The 22464-nt window shown below is 39.4% G+C and overlaps 1 protein-coding gene across 3 annotated transcripts in view; it reads right to left on the bottom strand.

Annotated features, from left to right (window-relative positions):
- Window positions 1–22464, bottom strand: part of GSAP (gamma-secretase activating protein) — a 45061-nt gene that overhangs the window by 6370 nt on the left and 16227 nt on the right. For 2 of the 3 annotated variants that reach the window (XM_015627890.2, XM_033514659.1), the window contains exons 13-26: window positions 19892–19969; window positions 17690–17767; window positions 17140–17232; window positions 15659–15876; window positions 15296–15365; window positions 14603–14685; window positions 13928–13981; window positions 9958–10083; window positions 9477–9532; window positions 9037–9068; window positions 7457–7518; window positions 5836–5931; window positions 1337–1407; window positions 695–789 (exon numbers count right to left, since the gene is read on the bottom strand). In XM_015627890.2, the coding sequence (XP_015483376.1) occupies window positions 695–789; window positions 1337–1407; window positions 5836–5931; window positions 7457–7518; window positions 9037–9068; window positions 9477–9532; window positions 9958–10083; window positions 13928–13981; window positions 14603–14685; window positions 15296–15365; window positions 15659–15876; window positions 17140–17232; window positions 17690–17767; window positions 19892–19969 (1212 nt within the window). The remainder of the gene's footprint in view (window positions 1–694; window positions 790–1336; window positions 1408–5835; window positions 5932–7456; window positions 7519–9036; window positions 9069–9476; window positions 9533–9957; window positions 10084–13927; window positions 13982–14602; window positions 14686–15295; window positions 15366–15658; window positions 15877–17139; window positions 17233–17689; window positions 17768–19891; window positions 19970–22464) is intronic. The other variant, XM_015627891.2, reaches the window with a different exon arrangement.

Below are 22464 nucleotides of genomic sequence, written 5' to 3'. Positions count from 1 at the left end.
TGATGGTCTTGTTATGTAACACTACTGTGTGGCAGCATTTGAGCCCACACAGACTGAGGGACAAACTCATACCAAAAGCAGTTTCAACGACCAAAGACAGAACAGGAAATGAAATCCAGAAAAATTCGAACAAAATTGGAAGGCATTAAGATATTAAGATGTCAAGATGACTTTTCCTAATGAAAATAAGCAAGTGCTTTGAAAATGCTCTAAACAATTATGAGGAGCTCTAGGAAATGAAAGTCTATTATCAAGACCAGCTTTTCCATCAAGGCTGGAAGTAATCCCTTCAGGAAAAAATTGAAAATTATTAGCAGGGCAAGAGCATGAGAAAAAACACTATCTGCTAGAGGATAGGATTTTCCCTTGTAGCTCTTGACACTGAAATCCAATTGTCTACATATATATATATATATATATATATATATATATATATGAACAGTTCTAAGATAAGACTGTATCCACACATTCCACTGGAAATCTCTGTTTAGATTTCTGTTTCTACTAACTATTTTGTTTTGCTTCATTTCACTTGTACAGATTTATCAAGGGCCTTCCCCTCTATAACTGACTTGAACAGATGTGAATACTGCCAAAGCTAACTTGACACGTGCTGCAACCAGTGCTGTGCTGGGAGGAATTTATAGCACTGCTCTCCTCACTCATGATTAAAACAGCAAAACACAGAACTTACCAGGAGGTAAAGGTATGCACATGCCATTTGCTGCTTCCAAAATCCGACTCATGATGTGGAACACCGCAAATTCTCCTGCAGTTCCTCTCTCATCACTGTAGTTAACAAAGTAGCAACACATTAAGAACCCCATCACCCACACTCTCCTGGAGAGAGGGTCAGTTTGCCATACTGGGAGCTCACTGATGGGATGAAGGGCCATGGGATGCTGTCCTGCTTACTGAGGTGTCTCAGCCAGCACCAGCTGCCCAGTGCTGCAGACACAGAGTCTCTCTGGTGTCCCTGTATCCTCCCCCACTAATGCACATTTACAAGGCTCTTGGCAGCACCTGGAATCAGCAGCAACAGGTAAAAAGGTGCTGGTGTAAGTGACCTGGCTTTTACAGGTGTTTAACACCCACCACGCAGCTTAGGACCACTCCGAACTCAGCAATTTGAAGTCCAGCCATAACACTGCCTGTGTGTTTAATAATCACACCGGCCTAGAGAGGGCCAGCAGGATCCTTAGGAAGAGAAAGTGACAGTAACATTGACAGCAGCATAAGCACTGACTGTTCAAAGGAGTACTACTGATGAAGACCAAAATCATTATGCCCATAATTAAAAAGGCAGGCTGAAAACTTAAACAAATCATTTGCTTACAAGCAGAAGATACAGGAATGAAGCTGGTATCTCTGCCACACTTCTTTCATTATTCGATGCACCAGATTCAGCTAAAACAAAAAAGAGAAGACTGGATGTTTTCAGGAGCATGTGTACAGCAGGCCCTTGGCCTTCATTCATTCCACACACCAGTTTATGTTAAAAACTTTTCATGGGACTCCTAATAAGTCTTCATTTTTTTCTCTCTAGAGCCTTAAAATGTAAAGTTATTAAAATCTGAATTGTAACAGAATTGCCCTATTCAAGCAGTTTAAAGTGCTTCCAGCTTATCAAAGCATCATGCAAGACATAGAGCAACTTAACACTCTTAACTGTGCTTCTTGAAGATAACTGATAGCAAGCTCTTGCAGCAAATTCTCAGACCTGTTTGCCATGAAAACAAAAGCAGCATGTCCAAGTGGCTGAGCATTTGGCAAGGAACAGTCCCAAGAGCTCAGCAAGAGTGGATAACATTGAAGACAGTGGAATGTTCAGTTTGCCAAGAAAGGAAGGAAGGAGGAATCATAGACCTAGTCTTGGCAAGGAGGAAAAAATGAGACAAGTAAATGCCTCTCCTCATCTATTGAGTTTCCTTTTTGTCCCCAGTGATGTGAAACAATCCCTTGGCCCATGTTGTTGTTCTTCGTGCTCCCAAACTGATGTCCACCACACACAGTCAGCATATACCAAAGCCACAAGCCCTGTTCCCACTTGGGCCTTCTCAGCTTCTGCAGCTGAAAGAGAAACCACGCACGGAAGAGTTGAAATAACTTCCTCATGGTTGTCATGTGTAACTACTTCCACATCTCAATTACACAACTGAGACACTTCCTCTGTGCCTTTTATCTCTGGCACTCAAAGCACAGCAATCAATCCCAGGAAACTCAGGAGACTAGTCTGACCTCTGTTTAGCAAAGAGGTGTCACAAGAAGTTAGGAACCCTTTTCCTCCCGCCAGATGGTCAGAATCCAGGAATGCTTTTTCCCCACTCTATTTTCCCCTCACAGGCTTTGCTCTCTCCATTATCTGACTCATCACAGGCTCTGAGCAAGAGAGAACAGAACACACAGGAGAGATGCACATGCAAAGGCCAGAACTGGAATATTCATTTTCAGTAATGTTCCCAAGTGTTCCTCTGTATCTTGGCCAGAAAGCTCCACAAGGTAGCACCTTTCCCATTCACCACGACTTGAGCCAGGCTTGCACAGCTGCCTGATGCAAAATAACTACCTAATATTTGCCATCTCCACACTTTCTAGATGCAGTGGAAAGATCCAATTTTTTCTTTCCAGAGTATAGCAAGTTTTCTTGGAAATGAGTGATTTCCAGTTTCCACAGAAGGGTCACAAGAACCACACCTGCTGCTGGAATGAATTTCACCTCTGGCCAGCACAGAGGGTGCAGCTAAGGCCTCTGCATCAGGAGCTGCAGCTGGATCTGGAGGACCAGTATTGAAGTGAAGGTTCTTACAAGCTCCAAAATCACCAATTATTATTTGTGCAACACAAATAGTTTTCAAGAGTATGCTACTCCAGAATAAGTATTTTTTGCTTAACAACACAACAAACTGTGCAGCTTTCACAGGGTACAGAAAGCTAACAACTTCTTAAGTAATAATCATCCAAGCTATCACAACATACTTGCATCTTAAATAAATGAATATTTTTGATATTGATATTTGCTGCTCACTAACAGCACTTTGGAGATCAACATCTACCCTTGGCATTGTAGAAAATACATACTGAAAGATTATCCACATCTCAATCTCTTTTTCAGAACATAACACAAAGATCATGTGCATGAGAAAGGCAGCATTATCTGTCTGATGGAAGGAGCACAGGCAGCTTCCTGTCCGAGGTTAGCCATGGGGCAGCCGAGTAAGAGCCACACACATACCAGGGGAGGCCATTTTTCACTGAGTAATAGACACAGTAAGAGGTTTTTTTGGGGCACATACATGAAGCCATTTCCTTTGGAGTACTCTAAACTAATGAGACAAAATAAGACCAACAGCAAGACAGCACATGCAAGAGGGCGTTGGCTGACAGTGCTGTCACCTTGTCTTGAGACATCTACAGTTCCAGGCAATGGTGTCAAGGAAACTGAAGTTCTCCTAAAGTAATTTGGAACCACAAGTGCTCAGCTCCTTTGGCTGTTTCTACAAAAAAAAACTTCAAAGCAGTCAAAGGAAAGAAGCAGGAGCTAAGGAGAAAAGGGAGTGAGACAAGGTCTTGATGTCTTTCAGATCCCCTCCTGTGACACAGTCCTCCTCCTGGGGAAACTCAAATCCAAATGGTGTCTCTCCTGTTTCTTTGCAGCTGAGCCCTATATCAGATGACAGCTGGCCACAGACGTCAGGGGAAAACATGCAGCTACTGCAGGGACTTGCAGAGAAATTTCAGCAGTTTATTCAGGTCTGCCTGTTTCCTGTGCCATGGGCTGCCTGCTCACCCTCCTTCCCCTTCCACTTGCTGTCAAGGGCAGCAAATGTCACACTGCTTCTGTAAATTATTTCTCCCCTTTCTTGCCTCAGTGAAATGAAAAGAGTAAGAGAAACAAATATGGAGCAAAGCTAAGATAAAGTGACTGCAGAGGAGAGAGCCTATGGACATACAACAACCACTGCAGGAGAGGTGGCACATGGACTGGGAACCAGGCATGCTCCAGCCCTGCAGAGCTCCTCAGCAAACAAGGAATTCCCACTGAAGTGTGTCATTCACACTTCTCCATGTTACTTCTCTGTATACATGAACACACAGTTCTCTGACAGCAACCAGCCTTTGTTTCATTAGAAACTCTCAGTGCTCCTAAGTTTTGGCTTCTCCAACTTCTGCTTCAGTTATTTACACGGTGACTATACACCACAGAGCCTAATCTCAGCCACTCCTGGGATCCTGAATGTAATGTAAAATATTTTATGAAAGCAAGCAGATAAATTTCAAGTCTATTCCTGTTTCATTAGTTTCAATAGCTCTGCTATTCACTGCTGATGCTACAGAGAACTGCAGGAAGACTGAAACCAGTTCATTCCCCTGAAAAACTCTGAAACATTTAGGATAGATTTGAGATGTGAGAGTTTCTAATTAGGATGAGGGGAAACGCAAGTTTAAAAATGAAATAATTTCTAAAGATTTCCCAACAGTATCTAAGATGCACCAACAGAAAGCAGAAGCAATTTTTAGAGGCATATTATCTTTGTTTATAGTAGCTTTTATAAAAATAAGCCTGTCAATTGAGTTGAGAGAATTAGTCCTGAGAGTTTGCTTGTGGGGGAGGGCTGAGATTTGTTCTGCAAGATTTAGTCTGCAATAATTTAGCTTTGCAGATCAAGGTTGAATAGATGTTTTCACATTTTTATCTTGTTTTTACTAAAAGTGAACAAACTGTTATTACAAATTGAACAAAAGGAGAATAAATGTTCCACTTGGGTTTTTTTAGCACCATTTTCAGGTTCATGTTTGAACCAAAGCTTTGGTTCATGTTGTACTGTTCCTATTTAATCAGCCACTAGTTTTAGTTCCTTTCCTACAGAGATACATAAAAATCTGAAAATTACCAGTGAAACAACTTGTGAAGTTGTTGAAGTGAGGCTTGAAAAGTCAGGAATGGCAGTGGGACTGCAGTGGTTCAGAGAACACTGTGACATTGACAGAGTAACTGACTCACACAGGACTTTGGAGGAGATGCAGGCATCAGTAGCCTCTAAGAAGATTCCCAAGGTTTTCACCCCTAGAGAACAGCACTGTTGGGAGTTCTACTGAACATTGGGGCAGGGATGGCACAAAGAACAAGATTTACAGTTGCCATGCAAGCTTTTGAGGACTCTGTGTTCTGCACTCGAAGGACGTGATCTTGAGACAGACAAAACCATGTACTTAACTTCTGTGCACAACAGTTACGGTTTTTGTAGGGGTTTTTTTTTTCCTTTTTAAAGGTCTCTTAAGAGGATGAAAGACAGAAAAATAAGAATTTGGAAAGCAAATTTTCACAGCAGTTTACAAAAATCTCTTCATGCAACACTGTCTCCTGTCGCATGCACAGCCCACTGAAGGCAACGGAATAGGAGTGGTGGTCATTTACCCACATGTCAGATTGTAGTGACATATTTTGTTCATTTTTTATTTCCCCTGGTGGCACTTTCATTATTCAAGACCTGCAGCAATGTGTTTTACAGGAAACCAAATGGATGTAACAGCTTTAAACTTTCAGGATGAGTTCCAATTTTATTTCTGTGAGTAGAACATATTTGCACACGCTGTAAATGGAACCATTTCTTCTGCATTCTGAGTGACTGGTACAACTCTTTTAATAATATTTAAATAGCATTCATTTTCTTTATCAATTTATATAATATTAGGCTGAAAAATATGTTTAAATATCTTAAAACTTAAAATTTCTTCCCACCAAATATATGCTATATACAACTGGTACACACCCAAGGACCCACAATCCAACAAAAACACACTAACTCCCAATAGTGACTATGAAATCAAACTAACCAGGTTTGCAACGTAATCCAAAACTATTTGGTCAATCTTCTTTTTTCCAACATATTGTAGATGTCTCATAAGGTGATCCTTCAGCTGAGCAACCATCTAGGAAAAAAAGGCCAAAAATTTGTCATTGGGCATCTTCAAAGAGACACAGAAGCTGCAGCAGGTGCAGGGCCTGATCAATAGGCAATGGCTCAACAAAACATTTCCACAAAACTCCTTCAGATTGTTCAGAGTGAGATCCCAAGCTACTATACAATCTTGCTAAACTCAGCAGCAGATGTGAATATTCAAAATGGTTACTTGGTGCAAATTCAGCAAAATGAATACGAAGTTGAACTTTCAATGATACTGAAAAGAAAAAGCTTACAGTTTTCACATCTCTCTGTGTAAAGCCAAGGGAATAGGGTGAAAGAAAGGTTTAAATATGAACATTGAATCCTAACAATATAAGTACTTGTTACAAACGAATAAACCTGAGAGATTTTATGATAGAGAAAACTAGCATAAGTACAATTTGTGGTAGTTGCCAAGAACCCGAAAACCAGAGTGATTAATGGCAATTTCAGGTTAAAAATTAATTGTGAAGTCATTAAAGTTGGGTGTTTGTTAACATACAGTCCATGCCACTCCCTACTCTCTCCTTTCTGAAATAATCGCTGACCTCATGTAGCTTCAGATTGCAACTCAAGTCCATACTGGCTCTTTTCTGAGAATTACTAAGAAGCTCAAAGTAAAACTGCAGTAAATAAAAATCTGTTTCAAGGAACTTATATGTAGATTAATCTCAGTGTGTTAAGGCAGATATACAGGTATGAGGAAGGCATAGACAAAGTGACTTGCTTTTTGGATCTGTCTGAATAAACGGAGGGGAAGGAATGTAGAGAAGCTTCAGAGAATGAGAGGCAAAACTTAGAAACAGGAAGATGAACAAAAGAAGGAAAACTTGCCTCAGATGTGAACAAACAGGACAGTGTTGATCTGCTCCTCAATGCTGAGACCTTCTAGGGCATGCGAAGAGTTAGTTGATTTTAAAAGTAAGAGAACAAGAGATAATACAAGATGTGTATTTAGACAGAGGGAGGACAGGTAGGGATTTGAGACAGGGTTTATTGCCCAGAAGCATACAGACGGTAGATCCTTTAGGGAGATCACTGGCAAAAAGAGTACAAAAGGAGAAGGGACCTCAGAATTGCCATAACAGTCTTTGAAGTGAGGTAGAAGGAAAAAGAAACAGTAAAACAAGGTGTTCAATTGAGGAGCAAGATGATCTCTGCTCATCAAATTGAGAGAAGCTGTGGGGCAGGAATTCACTTATGTATGATTTAAAGGCATAAAATAGTCCAAAAATAACTGACAGATTAAGATGACCTCCCAATTCCTAGCCAAAGTTATACTGGGAAAAAGCATTTTGACAAATCAACTTTCTATTCCTGTTTTTCCCCTATGCCTTATGGTAATCTGCTAAAATAATATTATGATGATGAACTCTAAAACATAGGAAATGCCATGTTTGCCCCCATAGCTACCCTGAGTGAGCTTTCCATCAGCACTGGAGCTTGGAAGGTCACTCCACACATCTGTGGAGCCTGTGCGTCCTCTAGTGCACACTGACAAAGGCACATACCAGTCCCATGAGCAACTGCTGCTGATAATCCTCCTCTTCAAACAGAGGTACCAGCCTTGCCTCTGAAACAAACAGAGCAACAATCATTCAAGGACATGGCACTACGGAAATATCACAAGAATCCAGCCAGATTCAAAGGTACTTAGGAACAGACAAGTAAACAGAAGCTGTGGTTTGATCTGCTCAGCTACAGAACAAAGACACTGAAGAACCATGGACTGGATAAGAGAAGTGAAAAATGGAAAATAACCCTTTATCTGCCATCCACTTCTTCTTTTTGATATTTAAGTATGAGTTATCACAGTGTGGTGACTCAAGAGGGCAAAGAGGCAGAGAGAACCTTCTGGTAAGACAATGCTAATGTGCTACTTAGATCTTGTCATTTACAAACAAACCCTAGCCGCTGCATGGGTTTTCCAAGGAAATCACTAGACAGAAAGTAAATAGTCCAGGGAATCACCTCCCACTGATTCTCTCCCATGGTCTGGCTGTTTCTGTTACTGAGATTTGAAGACCACTATGAAAAGAACACAACCTCTCTAACTAAACAGAACGAGATTACAGTGTCTACTGAAGTAAATAACCTGTATTTCCTAATCAGTGCTTCCTGTCTACTAAAACAAAGGAGGAAAACCAATCTTCTATTTCATGATAGAGATAAAACCAACTCAAGATTTAATGGAACCAAGTGCTGAACTCTTAAAAAATCTTCACCTATTTTCACTCACCTTCAAATATGTTTACACCACCACCTAGCAGCACAAAGATCTGCACTGCTTGATTTTAAGGTACTCCAGGACTAATCTACAGGGAAACACTACATTTGATGCATTGGCAGCTATTTAGAAATTATCTAGTAACAGTTAAACATCGGACTTCTTTAGCAATAAGCACCTTTGAAAACATTAAGCTGAGGTTCACAAAGTTGATACAAAGTCTCTCAAAGTGAGAGCCCATTGCAATAATGAGCAGTGGCAAGGATAACTGCTGTTAGGGGCTGGAAATGAGTACCCTGAAAATTCTTGGTAATAGAATGGCCAAGCAGCCATTGATCAGCATCATGTCACAGCACACAATGACAGGGCACATAGAACTGATGTGTGAACAGCAGGAACATAATACACCACTAAATTCAGTTTTACTTATTTTTGACAGAGAAATTAAGCATCAAAAAATCTCAAGTGTTTCTGGCCTAAGGAAATTTGTTACACCTGCATTGTGTTTTGTCACCAGTCCTAATCTCCTGCACAAGTTCTGATGTTGCAAAGGCTGTGAACAAGACTCAACAGTAACATGGTGTCATTGATATTCTGCTCCACAAGAAAAATCCTGAAGAAGATATCCTTTAGCAGACCGAATTTTACTGCTGATGTTGTTAGATCCAATATGAACTAGGGACTTTTTTTTCAAGCATTTCCTAGTTAGTACATGAAAGGTTTCTTCTCATCTTAAATCCTCAAACACTTCTGTGCTGAAAACACACATAGCAACTGATTTTTAGCAAACAACAGCTGGATGGAAATATTCTAATAAATCTAAGTCTTACAGCTAAGGCCTACATCAAGAAAGGTTTTACTTACCAGAGTCCCAAGTGTCCAGATGAGAAAGCACCCTGGGGTTTGAAACAAAAATCAGTGTGTTTCATATGCAATACTCTAAAGGCTTTCACAACATCATTAAAAACTCAAATGAGCCTTTGATCTTTCAAAGACAGCTGAAGAAATCTGAGAACAGTACATGTGACTAAATGCAGTAAAAATACTTGATATCCTTAAAAAAATTCTATCTAGGTTGCATGAGAATAACTTCACATCTACCATAAATTCCCTAGCACTGGAGGCCTGTATTTCTGATCATGCTGTAGTAATTACAAGGATTCCAATAACTGATTTTCACCAGGATAATCTTCTTTAAAAATATCTAATCAGATACATAGTCAACTAATTAAATGGCATATTAAATCCTCCAACATACCTGTGCAAAATAAGAAGGGGTAAATATAATAGAAACCAGCACGTACTTTTTGGCATTTTCAAAAATATTCCTCAAATATGCTGTGGCTCTTCTCTCCTCTCTCTGGTTTGTAAAGAAACAAAAATCCCAAAATGAACAAAACAGAAGACCAAATAAAATACTCCTTGACAGAATGAAGATGAAAAATGAATTTGGTTTTCTCTTTGAATGGAAATAAAACACAGTGGGGCCTCACACCATCTTCCAAGTGCCCATACTCACAGACACTCACACACATATAAACTTTGTGACAATACAGTGCAAGCTCTGCTTTTCTTTAATTTCTTGCATTATTTTAAGAGAACAAAACTTATAGGCAATCACCTTAGGTGAAATGACTGCATGTCTCTGCACTTCTGATAATCAGATTTCCATTTATTTATTTTCAAAATAAAAAAGCCAACTTGTCCATGCTTGACTTCATAACACCCATTTCAGAGGCAGCTCTGGACTGTTCCAGTGTTCCAGTTCCAGTACCTCTCACTCACCTCTTCTGAAAGGTTTAGCCATTCCCTCCTGAGCACGTTACTGTGGTAGTGCAAGTGTGGCTCTGCATACTTCACACTCTCCAAGTTTGAGTTGAGTTTCTCCCAGAAGCCTTTGGAGTTTTGGAACTGCAAAGTGTTGCAGAGAAAGCATGAATACAGGCTGCCCTCTTGAAGAAATACCTCATCACCCTCCCACTAATTGACTGCAAAGACATGTGGTTAATGTAAAAGCAATCTAAGTGAAAAAAGTTAAACCGAAGCACCAAAATTAATTTCTCTTGGTGGAATGACAGTGGTAGCACTTACTTGACTTGAGTCAAGATTTGGTGCCTGGAAAGAAACAAGTATTTCTGGGTCACAATTCATCTGATCTATTTACATGTTTGAGATGGGAAGAACTGCACCACAGTACACTGGACTTATTGTCTAGATTTCCTCTGACTGTAAAAAGAGCCTTAGGCTACTAATTTAAATGGAAATGTTTATGTTTGGTCAAATAAATCCCATTTCAGGTTTCTAGTAGTTCCAAACAGAGGAATACCACCATGGCCACAACAGCTGCAGGATGCCACTATTTTCCAACTGCATTAATACTTAGACTGCAAACATCCATTAAACCAACTTCAACAGTGCTTCATCCCAGAAAATAAACAAAATCCAGAAATTTCCATAGCAATTCTAAAGCATTTGACTCTAAAATTAACTTAAACTCAGCTGTGAACAGACAGGAGGAACAAAATCTAAACAAAACCACACCGGTTTCCTGAGCTAGTTCTTGGACTGGGTATAAAAGTTTGAAGCTGCTGTTTATAAGGGGGCCAAGATGCAATCCTTGCTGAAGAAGAGATGAGATTAAGGCAATTCTTTTTGACAGTTTTAAAAAACAAGAGATGGTATGAGCTTAATAGATATTATGAGCTCTTAATAGATATTATCCCTCAACACAGACACTATAGTAACATTTGAATAAAGAGAGCTTTAAGCACACAATATTCTTGCACTAAAATAACTTATTGCACAGAATAAACTTGCACTGACATACTGGATTTTGCTCTCTCTTCTCAACTATCCTACAATAACATTAACCTTAAAATAAAACCTCGAAAGGAAGAAACCACTTCCTACTATAAACTATAATTTGTCAAGGAAAATAAATTTTAGACTCAATCCTGCCAGCCACTTTCCTCTTGCTGCCAGTGCCTATTGTCACTTTATTATTGTAGCTGCAGCAGAGAAAATAAATCTTGGGTTTTACTTCATATTAGTTATATTTAGCAGCTGCAAAATAAGATCACATATGGTACCATATGTTCACTCTGTTGGACTTAACTCATGAGATCTCCAACCTACTACTGCAGAATGTTGCCTAAATGTTACCAGTATGAATCCAGAGAAATATTAAAAACAGCATAAGGGTATCATCTAGTGACCAATCCATGCAACAGCACTACTACTGCAAAACTGTGTTCAGACCACACTGGACTTGGATATGTGGCAGGGGGAAGCAAGAGAGCAATTTTCTTTCCTATATGAAATCTCTAACAGGAAGTGGTAGACTTGAGTGTTGTCTGCTTTTAATCCCAGAAAGACACATTGTATTAGATCTCATTAAAAAGTCAAAAGTTTAAAGGATTTTTTCAATTAAATCTATTATTTCTTGAGGATCATCAGGGCAAGAACTAGATAGAGAAGGCTTCTTCATCTCAGCTGTTTATTTGGGAGACATTTCTAGAGAGTCAAGAATTAACACCTAAGTATGACACCTAAAAGACACTGTATTACCAGAAGTCAAAGCAAGGCCTTACCAGTTCGCAATCATGAAAAGCTCCCATGAAGCCTTTCTTAAGTAGTGGGTTTTTAACTGAAGATAGAGAACTCTCTGCTACACCCCTTAGGAAACATGTGGGGTGACAATTGCCTTCAAGAGGTCCACATCTCTCTGGACTGTAGTGCTGTGTCTCCCCAGCAGTGCTGGCATTCAGAGAGAGTTGTAAAACTTCACTCTGCAGCCCAGGGATTCAGCACAGCACAGGGAGAAACTCTCCTGGTGCTCTGTCAACTTTTTGCACTATATATTTTCACTCTTCCCCTGGACCTCCTCCTATTTCCTTTATTTCTCTTTTTCCTCCTGCCTTCTCCCTTTCTGACTGAACTTATTTGCAGTCCTGCAAGTTTGGTTTGTGCTTAAAAAGGGGGGAAAAATTAGACTTATTAATTGCAAACCTTATGTAGAGCTTTTGGACTAACTGTTCCCCCTTTCTCAGTTCATCTTGATGAACAGGAATGTAGTAATAAAAACACCTGATACCCAAAGAGCACAATTTTTTAATATGAATATGGACATATCCCTCCCAAAAGCTCTCCACAACTCATGAGATTGAGAACTCCAAAAAGCTTCTCAAAGTAACAATTAACAGTTCTCTGAAATGCCATAAAATCTCTGCAACAGAAATACTACTTGTAGAACCAGATCTGTCACCAGGGTCGGATGCCAACAATATGCACCAACAGAAACACCAACTGACCACTTAAGCTGTGAGGAGTTTGTGACACTGGTGTGGTACAAAACAGCCAGAGCATTAAACCTTACCCTGTGCATTAGCATCTTTGTCCTCATGCAAAAGTCAGAGCAATTTGCTGTCAAAAGTAGCAGGAAATATTTGTCTTTAGCTCAACTCTGACCTTTTCAATCTGTTTAGGTTTCAGACAGAAATAGGAAATGAGTTCCACAATCAGGAAGTATAGCTGCTGAAGGCATGCACCCCAGGGGCTTGAGATTCAATCCCACTAACTTTGACCTCCATGAATTACAGGGACTATCTGCACACAAATTTTCTCAAGATCTGATTTTCCCAGGTGTCCCAGTTCTCAGGGCAGCCTTTCCAAGCAAAGCATGCAAAGCCCAATTCTTGACAGTAACCCCATGAATCTGTGCAGCACAGCCGTGATGCACTGCTGCAGAGTGAAAGAGCAGAGGGCAATTTCACTGATTTTTAAAAGGTTTTGTGAACAGTGATGCTTTATGACTAATTATAAGCACATCTTTAAAGAGCTACATGGAACAACATTGTTACGTGTCCAGAATATAATCCTATGTGTTGCTGGTGTGTCTAAACTCCTCATTCTTTCCATTAGCTCTCCACAACCAACTGCTTATTAAAATTCTCTTTCAGATTTTGTAGGGGAGTGCTTAGGAAAATTTCAAGAATTTCTCTAAACTGAAGCTGAGAGAGTGGAATGGGAAGTTGGGAAGAATCACTCATCTTGTTTTCAACGGAAAGTACAATTTCCTACCCAAACAGCCTTTACTCCCCATACACCCACTGCCCTTTCCAGGCTGTGCAGGAATTTGCCTAGATTTAGTAGTCAAAGCCCTGACCTAAGTGCAATCACAGGATGCTCTGGACAAAACAAAGTGAGAGTGTCACAAACCATCCACACCAATGGCAGCATAATGAAGTAGCCCTCAAAGTAGGCATGTGTAGACATATATAAAAATATATAAATAACATATATATTTATATATTATAAATTAATATATAATAATATGTACTATTATATTCTATATTATATTATATAGAATATAGAATAATCTGTTATTATATAAAAATATGTAATAATATATATTAAATAAAACCGTACTTGTCTGTTATAACACCTCTGCCTTCAGCTACCAAAGTCATAAAGCAAAGTGGCATCAATCTGATTAACTAGAACTAATTCATGGATAATCCTCCCTGCTGAATAGAGGTGTCTTCAGCAAGGGAAAAAAACCCAACCATTTTTGAGTCTGATTAACTGATATTTTAGTAAATGCATTAATCATTTCCAACCGGGCAATTTTCTGTTCACATCTATTTTAGGATAGGGCTGTGGAGACGCTGCTGCATTAATATTTATACATCCAACCCACCAAAAAAAAGCAGCTACTAATCTGCAAATACAAATGTGGCTTCATACTGGAACTTACCTCCAACACAGGTAGAGAAATAATGTCTGTGGCACATATTACTCCAGGGACAACCTATAAATACACACAAATTATTTATAGTCTTATAATTTAGCATAGAACATGGGGCATCTAAATGAATCTCCATCACCCATTTCCTCTGTGAAACTATCTAGGTAGCCAAAACTCTACCCTTATTTGTAAAAAAACAACATACTAGAACAAGGTCACAGCAGAGAAATTAAGACATTATTTGCTCTAGCTGTAAAGTCTTGCTTGAAATTATTTTACTTCTGCAATCTTACTTGAAAATCTTAACTCTACTGAATCTGTTTGTCCTGGAAATAACTGCATGATTTTGCTGGTTAAATGTATTCTTTACTCTTCATAAACCTCATATTATAAGGAATAAATTAATACTTCATTATGAAAACTGAGATATTTAACCATCCATTTAATTATAATAACTGTTCTTGGTTTTGCAAATGCTTTTATATGTTGACAAAAAATTTGACTCATGGAAAACACCAAAAAGGGTAAGACTCTGAAAACTAAAACAGGCATAAAGCACAGGCATAAAGGTATCAGTTTGGAGCATATCTATGGAAAGGTAGGACACACAAGCTATAGGCTGTACTAAGGGATAAAAAAACCAGACCCTCTAGTTATTAATTAAAGTACCAGCTGTTATCTTACCCCAATCCAGTCATGCAGTGATGTGTAGGGCAGGAGTTTATCCAGGTTCTGAATTTCTGGACACATTCTGCAGTACAGGGAGGCTGAATGTAATGGAAAAAGATTTACAAGGGCAAGATTGTACAAACTATCAGTTAACAAGAGTAGGCGTCACTGTTTCTTATCTGACACTTTTTTAGGGACAAATCCTGCTGCTGTCTCTGAAACAGCTTCCTCCATAGTGGAACTGGTCCCATTCTGTGCACAAAAGGAGGAAGAGAAGTCCAGATGGCTGCAGGGCTGGGTCAGCTGTTTGGCTACAGCTCAGCACTGCAGGGGTCCTTTGTACAAAGACTCTGCACTGGCTAGACTGAGAAACCAGCTATTAGAAGAGTATCATGATAAGCCAAATCCTTTTGAAAAAAATGGTTTGGGCTAGAGCTAGAGGATAATAGAGCTGAGGAACCAATCTCCAGAGACCTAAAATGATAAATCCATTTGTTCCATTAGACAGAAGAATGCATTTGAAAAGCTTTACTGCCAATCTGATTTTGAGATGTCTATGTATCTTCTAAACTACTGATACTGTCTCTTAATGCCACAAAATGCAGGTTAGTTAACACAAATCATAACCAAAAAGTTCAGAAATAAGAGTCAGTTTGTACTGCCTCTCCTTCAGTGTCAACTGAAGTATGCAGGAAAAGAAATACCTACCAATGATAAATTCTTGAATGGGGTCAAAAGAATGACATGTTGACAAGTTCTCAGAAATCCATCGAATAATCTGTCAGAATGAGAACAGGGAGTTTGTCACACCTCTCTGTTTAAGCAAGTGTTGTAAGAGAGCACAGAAAATTTGGTTTTGGTACTGACATTTTGCAAGGAGTAATGATTGATACAAATGTTTTCAGGACAGCCTAGACCCATAAAGGGGTTTAGGGCTGCCCAGCTGAGGAGCCTCTTGGCACTGCCAGGTGAATAGGGACTTCTCATTGACTGATACCATTCATGCCCTGCTCCTGCTTTGTATAAGGCATCAGTCACCAGAAAAATATTTAGAGGAGGTTCTTTTCCCACCTGCATTTCCATGTCTTCTGTGTGTTGGAAGTAGAGCAGGGCACAATGCAGAGCTGCCAGTCTCTCACAGTCTTGTTTGCTCTTCTGTAGGAACTGCAGCAAGGCACTGTCACTGATGCTCACATTGTACAGACTTCCTGCATCACAGGCCAGGACTGTTGACACCCATGGGGACCGGATGGAACAGTTTTGTAGTGTGTTAATTCTTGCATCCTCACCTAAAGAACATTGGTTTGAGAACAAAAAGGAGTAAGAACATAAAATCTGCCTGCTACCAGTATTATTCTTAAGACTCCTAGGCCTCCAGCAGTAAGAAAGAGTCTGCCTCTTGCACTACCTGCCCTGGTGTTATGCTGAAGAGGAGTAGGAATGGTGGCGGCTCCATAAAGAAAGCAGGAAAGGAGCACAGTCCATAGTCAGTTCTCTCCCTCCCTATTGCTAACAAAGAGAAGGTATAGATTTGAGGCTCACAATGCTGTTCCAAAGCAAGTAAGAGTATATGTGATGGAACACAGCACAAGGACAGTAGCACAAGTTCAACACTAGAATTAGCACCTATTAGCTTGTGCAGGTCAGAATTGCTCACATGCAGAGTCATGATACAAACTTCTATTGGTGGATCTCTTGCCATCAGTCCCAATGGCCAGAACAAGAAGGTTCTGCTCTATCATTATTCACTGAAGCATCAGACCAAAACCATTTCATTTATGCTAGTGTTCAACACCATGGTACCATACAGGTACTGTATTTCAGACTCTGCATCAGAGAAATCAGGCCAACCATCCAGCAGTGATGCTTTCCACTCATTTTTAGCAGGACAGTATTTCAGTACAGTACAAAAAAGGTATTAGCTTCCTGTGATGGTGCCCCTGCACCAGTTTCCACAGTTTATGTCTCCTTCACCCAATCAGAACAACAGATTTCTGTTTTCAAACAAAGGTACCCCACTTCCAAAAATAAACCACTTCCCACAAGATGTGTTTGTTGGAAATGAAGTAACACGCATTTCAGATGAGACTAAATTAAATTGCATCAGCCTGATCAGGTGAAGGAAACACAGATTTCCTTTCCCCACACCCTCCAAACACACACATTTAGAGCAACTCAATTGGAGGAAGGAAATGTAAAATCAAATTTACATCTCATGTGAAATTTGAAAACAGTGGAGTACCAAGAACCCTGGGCAAAACTGGGGGAAGGGAAACTGTGAAACCAAAGAAGAAAATTTCAAATTCAGTGAAAGGTCTTCTTCCATTTCATAACAAGCAAGAAGTATGAAATTATATAAAGTATGAAATGCTAGTTCAACTTCTCTTTCTAAAATGGAAAGTAGCAAAAATTTAATTCTTATTTTTTCATTATCCTTCCTTTGTCAGAACACTGTGCAACAAGGAAACATTGAGAAACACAACTTTCATGTAAAGAGGTATGAACAAGTTTTCACAACAACAGTGAAAGTACTTAAAGCAGTTTTACTATACCTGTCAGAAATAAACTATAGCACAGCAAGTCAGGATGTTGAACGTTCAGGAGGTGCAGGAACTGGCCAGGCAAATAAGCAGCCACATAATAGTCTATTTAAAGAAACAACAGTGGTCAATTTAGCACTTGATCACTTATTTGCTTTAAGAGGCTCTTTCAAATGATTCTCAACTTGGCCCACTTCTCTGTGAGGAATTGATTATATCTAGGAAATATAAAAGGAGTTAATTAAAAGCTACTGTTGTATTAACACAGGAAGCACTAGCAGTACATTTGGGTTTCCAGGAGAGGATTCAAGAAACTTGAAATACTCAAGAACTCAGCCATTCGGAGGCAATTTCAGAGGAAGCTGCTTACTAATAGTGAGGCATTGCAATATCAAATGCCAAATACAAAAGGCAAGCAGAGGCAAAGCAGCAAAATAACACTGCTACCTAAAGTCAAGGAAAAATCCTTTCCTTCCACAGAAGAGTTAGCAATTTCTCTAGCTGTGCAGCCCTACTACACAGAGAATGGCAATCACACAGGAAAGTAACACAAGTAACCTACCAAGATTCATAAACGCCACTTCCTTCAATTCATGAGATTCTGTTCTTTCTAGAGAAACTGTAAAAGTTTTGCTGTAACCTGGGGGAAAAAACCATAAAACTTTAAAAACCTCAAACAATAAACATAATTTGTTACAATCCACCTATGAATTTATAGCTAGAAACTTCAGCAGTGCCCAAAGCCCCAAACAGGGATATTTTGAGTCTGTTTTATGGAGTTGTCTGCACAGACTGATTTAATCCATCCTAAACAGAGCTCCTGCACACTTAGTAGACTGACACCTACACAGTGCAGTTCTTTAGTGTGTGAAAACTAGTCATGCACTGCACAGCCTACATTTGTGTTTAAAGAAAAACTCCATCCCAGAGCAAGCTAGCAAGCAAAATACCTTTTCCCCAGAAAAACCCAAATACAAATCCTTTTTATAGCTGTGTTTCACATTTTGGTAATCTTTCAACTGCTTTAAAGAATTTCCACTTTGTTTATCTACATGTGCTATTGCTCTAATTTAGTTCAGCTCAGTTTATACAAAGGCCAGTTTCATATCTGCTCTGTTTGCATGGGCTTTGCATCAGCACAGCTGTTGTTTTAATCTAGATTTGTACCACACTTCTGGCAGCCAGTAAGAATGACACAATGCCCTCAAATTTCCCCTGTCTCTGAGAAAAGCTGAAGATTATATTAACTAATTGTGTTATGATCAGGATGCTACTTAATAATTCATGTAAATTCATTATAAGATCCACATTATAAGATCCACATTTTACAGGACCACCAAGAGAAAGTCACCAACAGCAAAACTAAAGATGCAGACGTGTCAAAAAATACAGATTTTCATACAAAACACTGACTGAAGTTAGCTTGCAATGTGTCAGTATACTCACCATCACCACTTTGTCACTTGCCAGCATGAGCACATGCAAGCTAAAACCAGCATTGCAGAATTCAACTGCGACATCGTGACTTCATTTATGCTACAGTGACTGTTTCTTTTAACAGGGGTGGGAAGCTTCCAGCCAAGATTACAGAGACTGCAGAACAAACTAAACTCCATAAATGTCTCCAAAATATGGCTTATGGACTCCAAAATGTGAGTTATGGACCCACTGCTTCTGTGGGCCACTGAAGGACCATTATTAAAATTCTCTTGTACAACTGATGAATCTTACATGAACCCACAAACAGCTCTGCACCAAACAACTCCATTCTACAGAGGTAATTTCAGACTTAGCTAGTCAATGCCACCATATTTATCCTCAATTTCTTCCTAGTACAGATCAGGATGTACAAGGGCCATGGCTGGCTCCAAGCAATCCAGCAACTCTTTGGCTACACATCAGGTGCATGTGGGGAAATCAGCCCTTCACAGCAGTGCAATGCACAGCATGTCACACCCAGAAAGGACTTTTTCCAATTTGTTAATGCCTTCAAGAACAAAAAAAGGTAGTTCACTCAATCCCACAATATTCCAGCAGCAAAACAACATATATGTGCAGCTCTGACATATGAGAAGCATCCTGACACAATAAAGCAGTTAAGGTAGAACAGAGACACATTGTGCACTTGAACACAGTTACTCCATACTATGCAGCTCCTCAGTTGAGAAATAATTTCCCTCTTTGTACATATATCAAATAAGAAAACCTTGATAACGAGAACTTGTATTCTGATGGGAATAAAACAATACCCTTTACTATTTTAAAACAAAAACAAAGGTCTTAACTTTAAGAGCTAGAGCACCACTTACACAGCAACTATTCTTAGTCAGTGGGTGTTGCACCTCTTGCTGTGAAAATGACATGTTGAACTCGAATTCTAAACAGACATTCAAGCTAAGAGCTGTTGGCTCTATTTCCCATACAAATGCCTTATGGCATAAGTACAACACACCTGCAAGCTCCCACAGATTTCATTGATGTCTGTGCTCAGCATGCCGGAAAGTCTGGCTAGAAATAAGGGACCAAATTAATAACCATTTACAAGGCCACTGGTTTGAAGCTACTCACTCAGCATCAGGCAGGAAGTCTACAGCAGGAAAATCAACTCTGCAGCTAAAGGCAGCTGCTCTCTTTAAACACCAGCCACAGTAGCTTATTGTCTGCAGACTTTGGTAGTTATTTGTTTTGAAAGGCATTCTGTGACTCTCTCAGCGCACTGACATTCTCCAAAATAAAGTACAGTAAGTTAACAAGTTAGTCTTACCTTTATGTAAAAAATATATGGAATATATGATCTCATGAGGAATATCAGAGACTAGACTACAACACACACACAAGCCTCCTAAAAAGACAAAATAGGAAAATAAAATTCACTTATCCAGCTGAATATCTAGACATCTTTATACGCACAAAACCAAATCAAGACTGTTTCAAATTAGAAACTAAAGATAATCTCTGAAAAAAAGGTAAAGATTACAGAAATATATATCATAATTTAATCATCATGTACCTAATGTAACAAAATCATGAAAAAACAGAGGAGGCAATCTGGCACAATGGAAACCTGGGTCCTGTCATGGCCAGTTCTTCCCTTCAGGGGAAGTACATTTTAGCACTCCCCAGGAGAAATCATACAGCCAAAAAACTGATCAAGCCTTTCTCTCCACAGACTGTGTCAATCCAGATATTTTGTATTCAGCAGCCATCAGATATGCTCAACAACATAGTAAAACACCATTTATTTGCTTTTCAAGTAATCTCATATTGTCAGCAGCAGGAATACACTACCAGAGCTTTCTCGCACTAGAAGTGATAGTTAATTCTCCCCTTTCCAGCCCAAAGAATTACTAATACCCTTTTTAGAAGAAAAGTCAGTCCTTGGGACAAGCTTATTTCAGCCAGGATACTGCACACAGGAAGGTTTCCCACTCCCAGAGTAATTCTTCATCAGACAGGTTCTGTTTTGACCCCACTGGATAGTAGCCCTGTTTTCATCTCATATAAAAACTTTAATCCCCTTACTCTGATGCTTTGGCATTCATGTTAGAAACAGCTTCCAAACTACATTATCCCAATACAATTGGGAAAGCTTGTCCATAAATATGACCATTCACCATATACCTTTACTGAAAGTTTACAATTTAAAAATGAAAAGAACATGATACTAATACAGGTATTGCTCTGTAAAAAATAAAGGCTGTGTACACAAGTTATACAGAAAATGGTACAGAATGGAAAAGGCACAAGTACAAAAAAAGCACAGCTACCCAGTTACTTTGTTTGATTAAATGCCTTGGTATTTCACACCACAAGGCTGTACTGTAGCTGTGATATAGATATGGCTGACACACTTCACATTTCTGCCTTCTGGGGAAGGTAACTGCTTTCTTAATATGTGATTTTTCTTTCTGCTTATTCTTAGCACACTGAATACGGTTTGATGCAGTTTTGCTTGGATATTTGAGTCATTCAGATAACAGACAGGGCACTTTGCCAGAGCACTTGGGTTCTTTCAGAACATGCATAATTTTTAAAGTAGCAGCATCAGAACTCATGAGGAAGACTGGAAAAGTTCCAGCAACCCACTGGATTGCTGTTTTATTATCAACAGCTCCCTTCCAGCACTGCAAATTTTGTTCTTGTCTGCTGGAGTCTTCTGTGCACACTGCTCTGTAAATTGCACAACATGCCAACCAGCGTGTTCAGACTGAAGTGTCAGTGGGCAATGTGCAAGCTGACCACAGAAACAGCAGCTATGGGAGACCATAAATAGGATGTGCATATTTCAACTCAACAATATTGGTCCATGTGTCAACAAACTGAGCTACAAACAACCGGAAATAACAAACAGTGCTTTGTTAATACAGACAGAAACATGGCAGCCTCAGACCAGCAGGTGTCTAAGCAATGCTACATCTGACACAGTCCTGGCAATCCCAGCAGAACAGCCAGAGACTGAGAATACACCACAGACTCTTTTCCTAATCCTAGCAGAGCCCTCTGCAAATTAGAACTGGGTTGTGCTGCTGCAGGGAAAGCTTTTTAGCCTATTGCACCTGTATGTAGAGCCAGGTCTCCCAACTACCCATTTCAAAATCATTTGCAAACAGTAAAAGCTGTAGCTGAATGCCTCAAGGTAAGAAGACTCAAGTGAGAATATATTGGATGGACACTTATCTTTCCAGAAATAAAAAAGAAAAAAGATCTTTACCACAAAGGTTTAAAAAAAAAATAAAAGAAAGAAAAAAGAAAGAAGAATTTAAAAATTAAGTTCTGCTCCGTTTCAGGAAAGAGCAGTTACAAATCTGGCACTTGACAAAGTTAACCCACTGAGACTGTAAGAGTCACCTATAATATGCAGACATTAAGTATTTTCCCAAGGAAACTTTAGGTACAAATTCCTCATTTCTGTTCAAGCAAAAAACTCAAGACATGAGGCTGTAACACCATCTCAACACAGCATCCAAATGTCACAACTCAAATACAACATTGCACCAGGGCATTTTGTCTACTTTTACTGACTTAGGAGGGACCTTCCTTACTTAACTTCAGCCATCCAAATATCTCTCATTTAGACCCCCTATTCAGCAAACAAAGAAATATGGATTGAATCATCCTCTGGAGATGCCTATTTCTCTCTAGAAACAGTCCAGATGCCTAAATTTCAGGCAGATAGTTAAGTGACGGTAATCCAGTGTCTATGACCACTTACTGCCTGCATTTATTTTAATATTGAGCAAATTTAATTGAAAAATATTTCTGAAGCACTAAGAGAAAACATAACAGTGCAGTGTTCATCCAGTAACCACTGAATTCTGGACATGCAAAGTTAATTCT

The sequence above is a fragment of the Parus major genome, chromosome 1A (assembly GCF_001522545.3).
Source record: "Parus major isolate Abel chromosome 1A, Parus_major1.1, whole genome shotgun sequence".
NCBI classification, from domain to species: Eukaryota; Metazoa; Chordata; class Aves; order Passeriformes; family Paridae; genus Parus; species Parus major.
The sequence above is the reverse complement of the archived record's forward strand: the minus strand, read 5'-3'. Positions and strand labels throughout refer to the sequence as shown.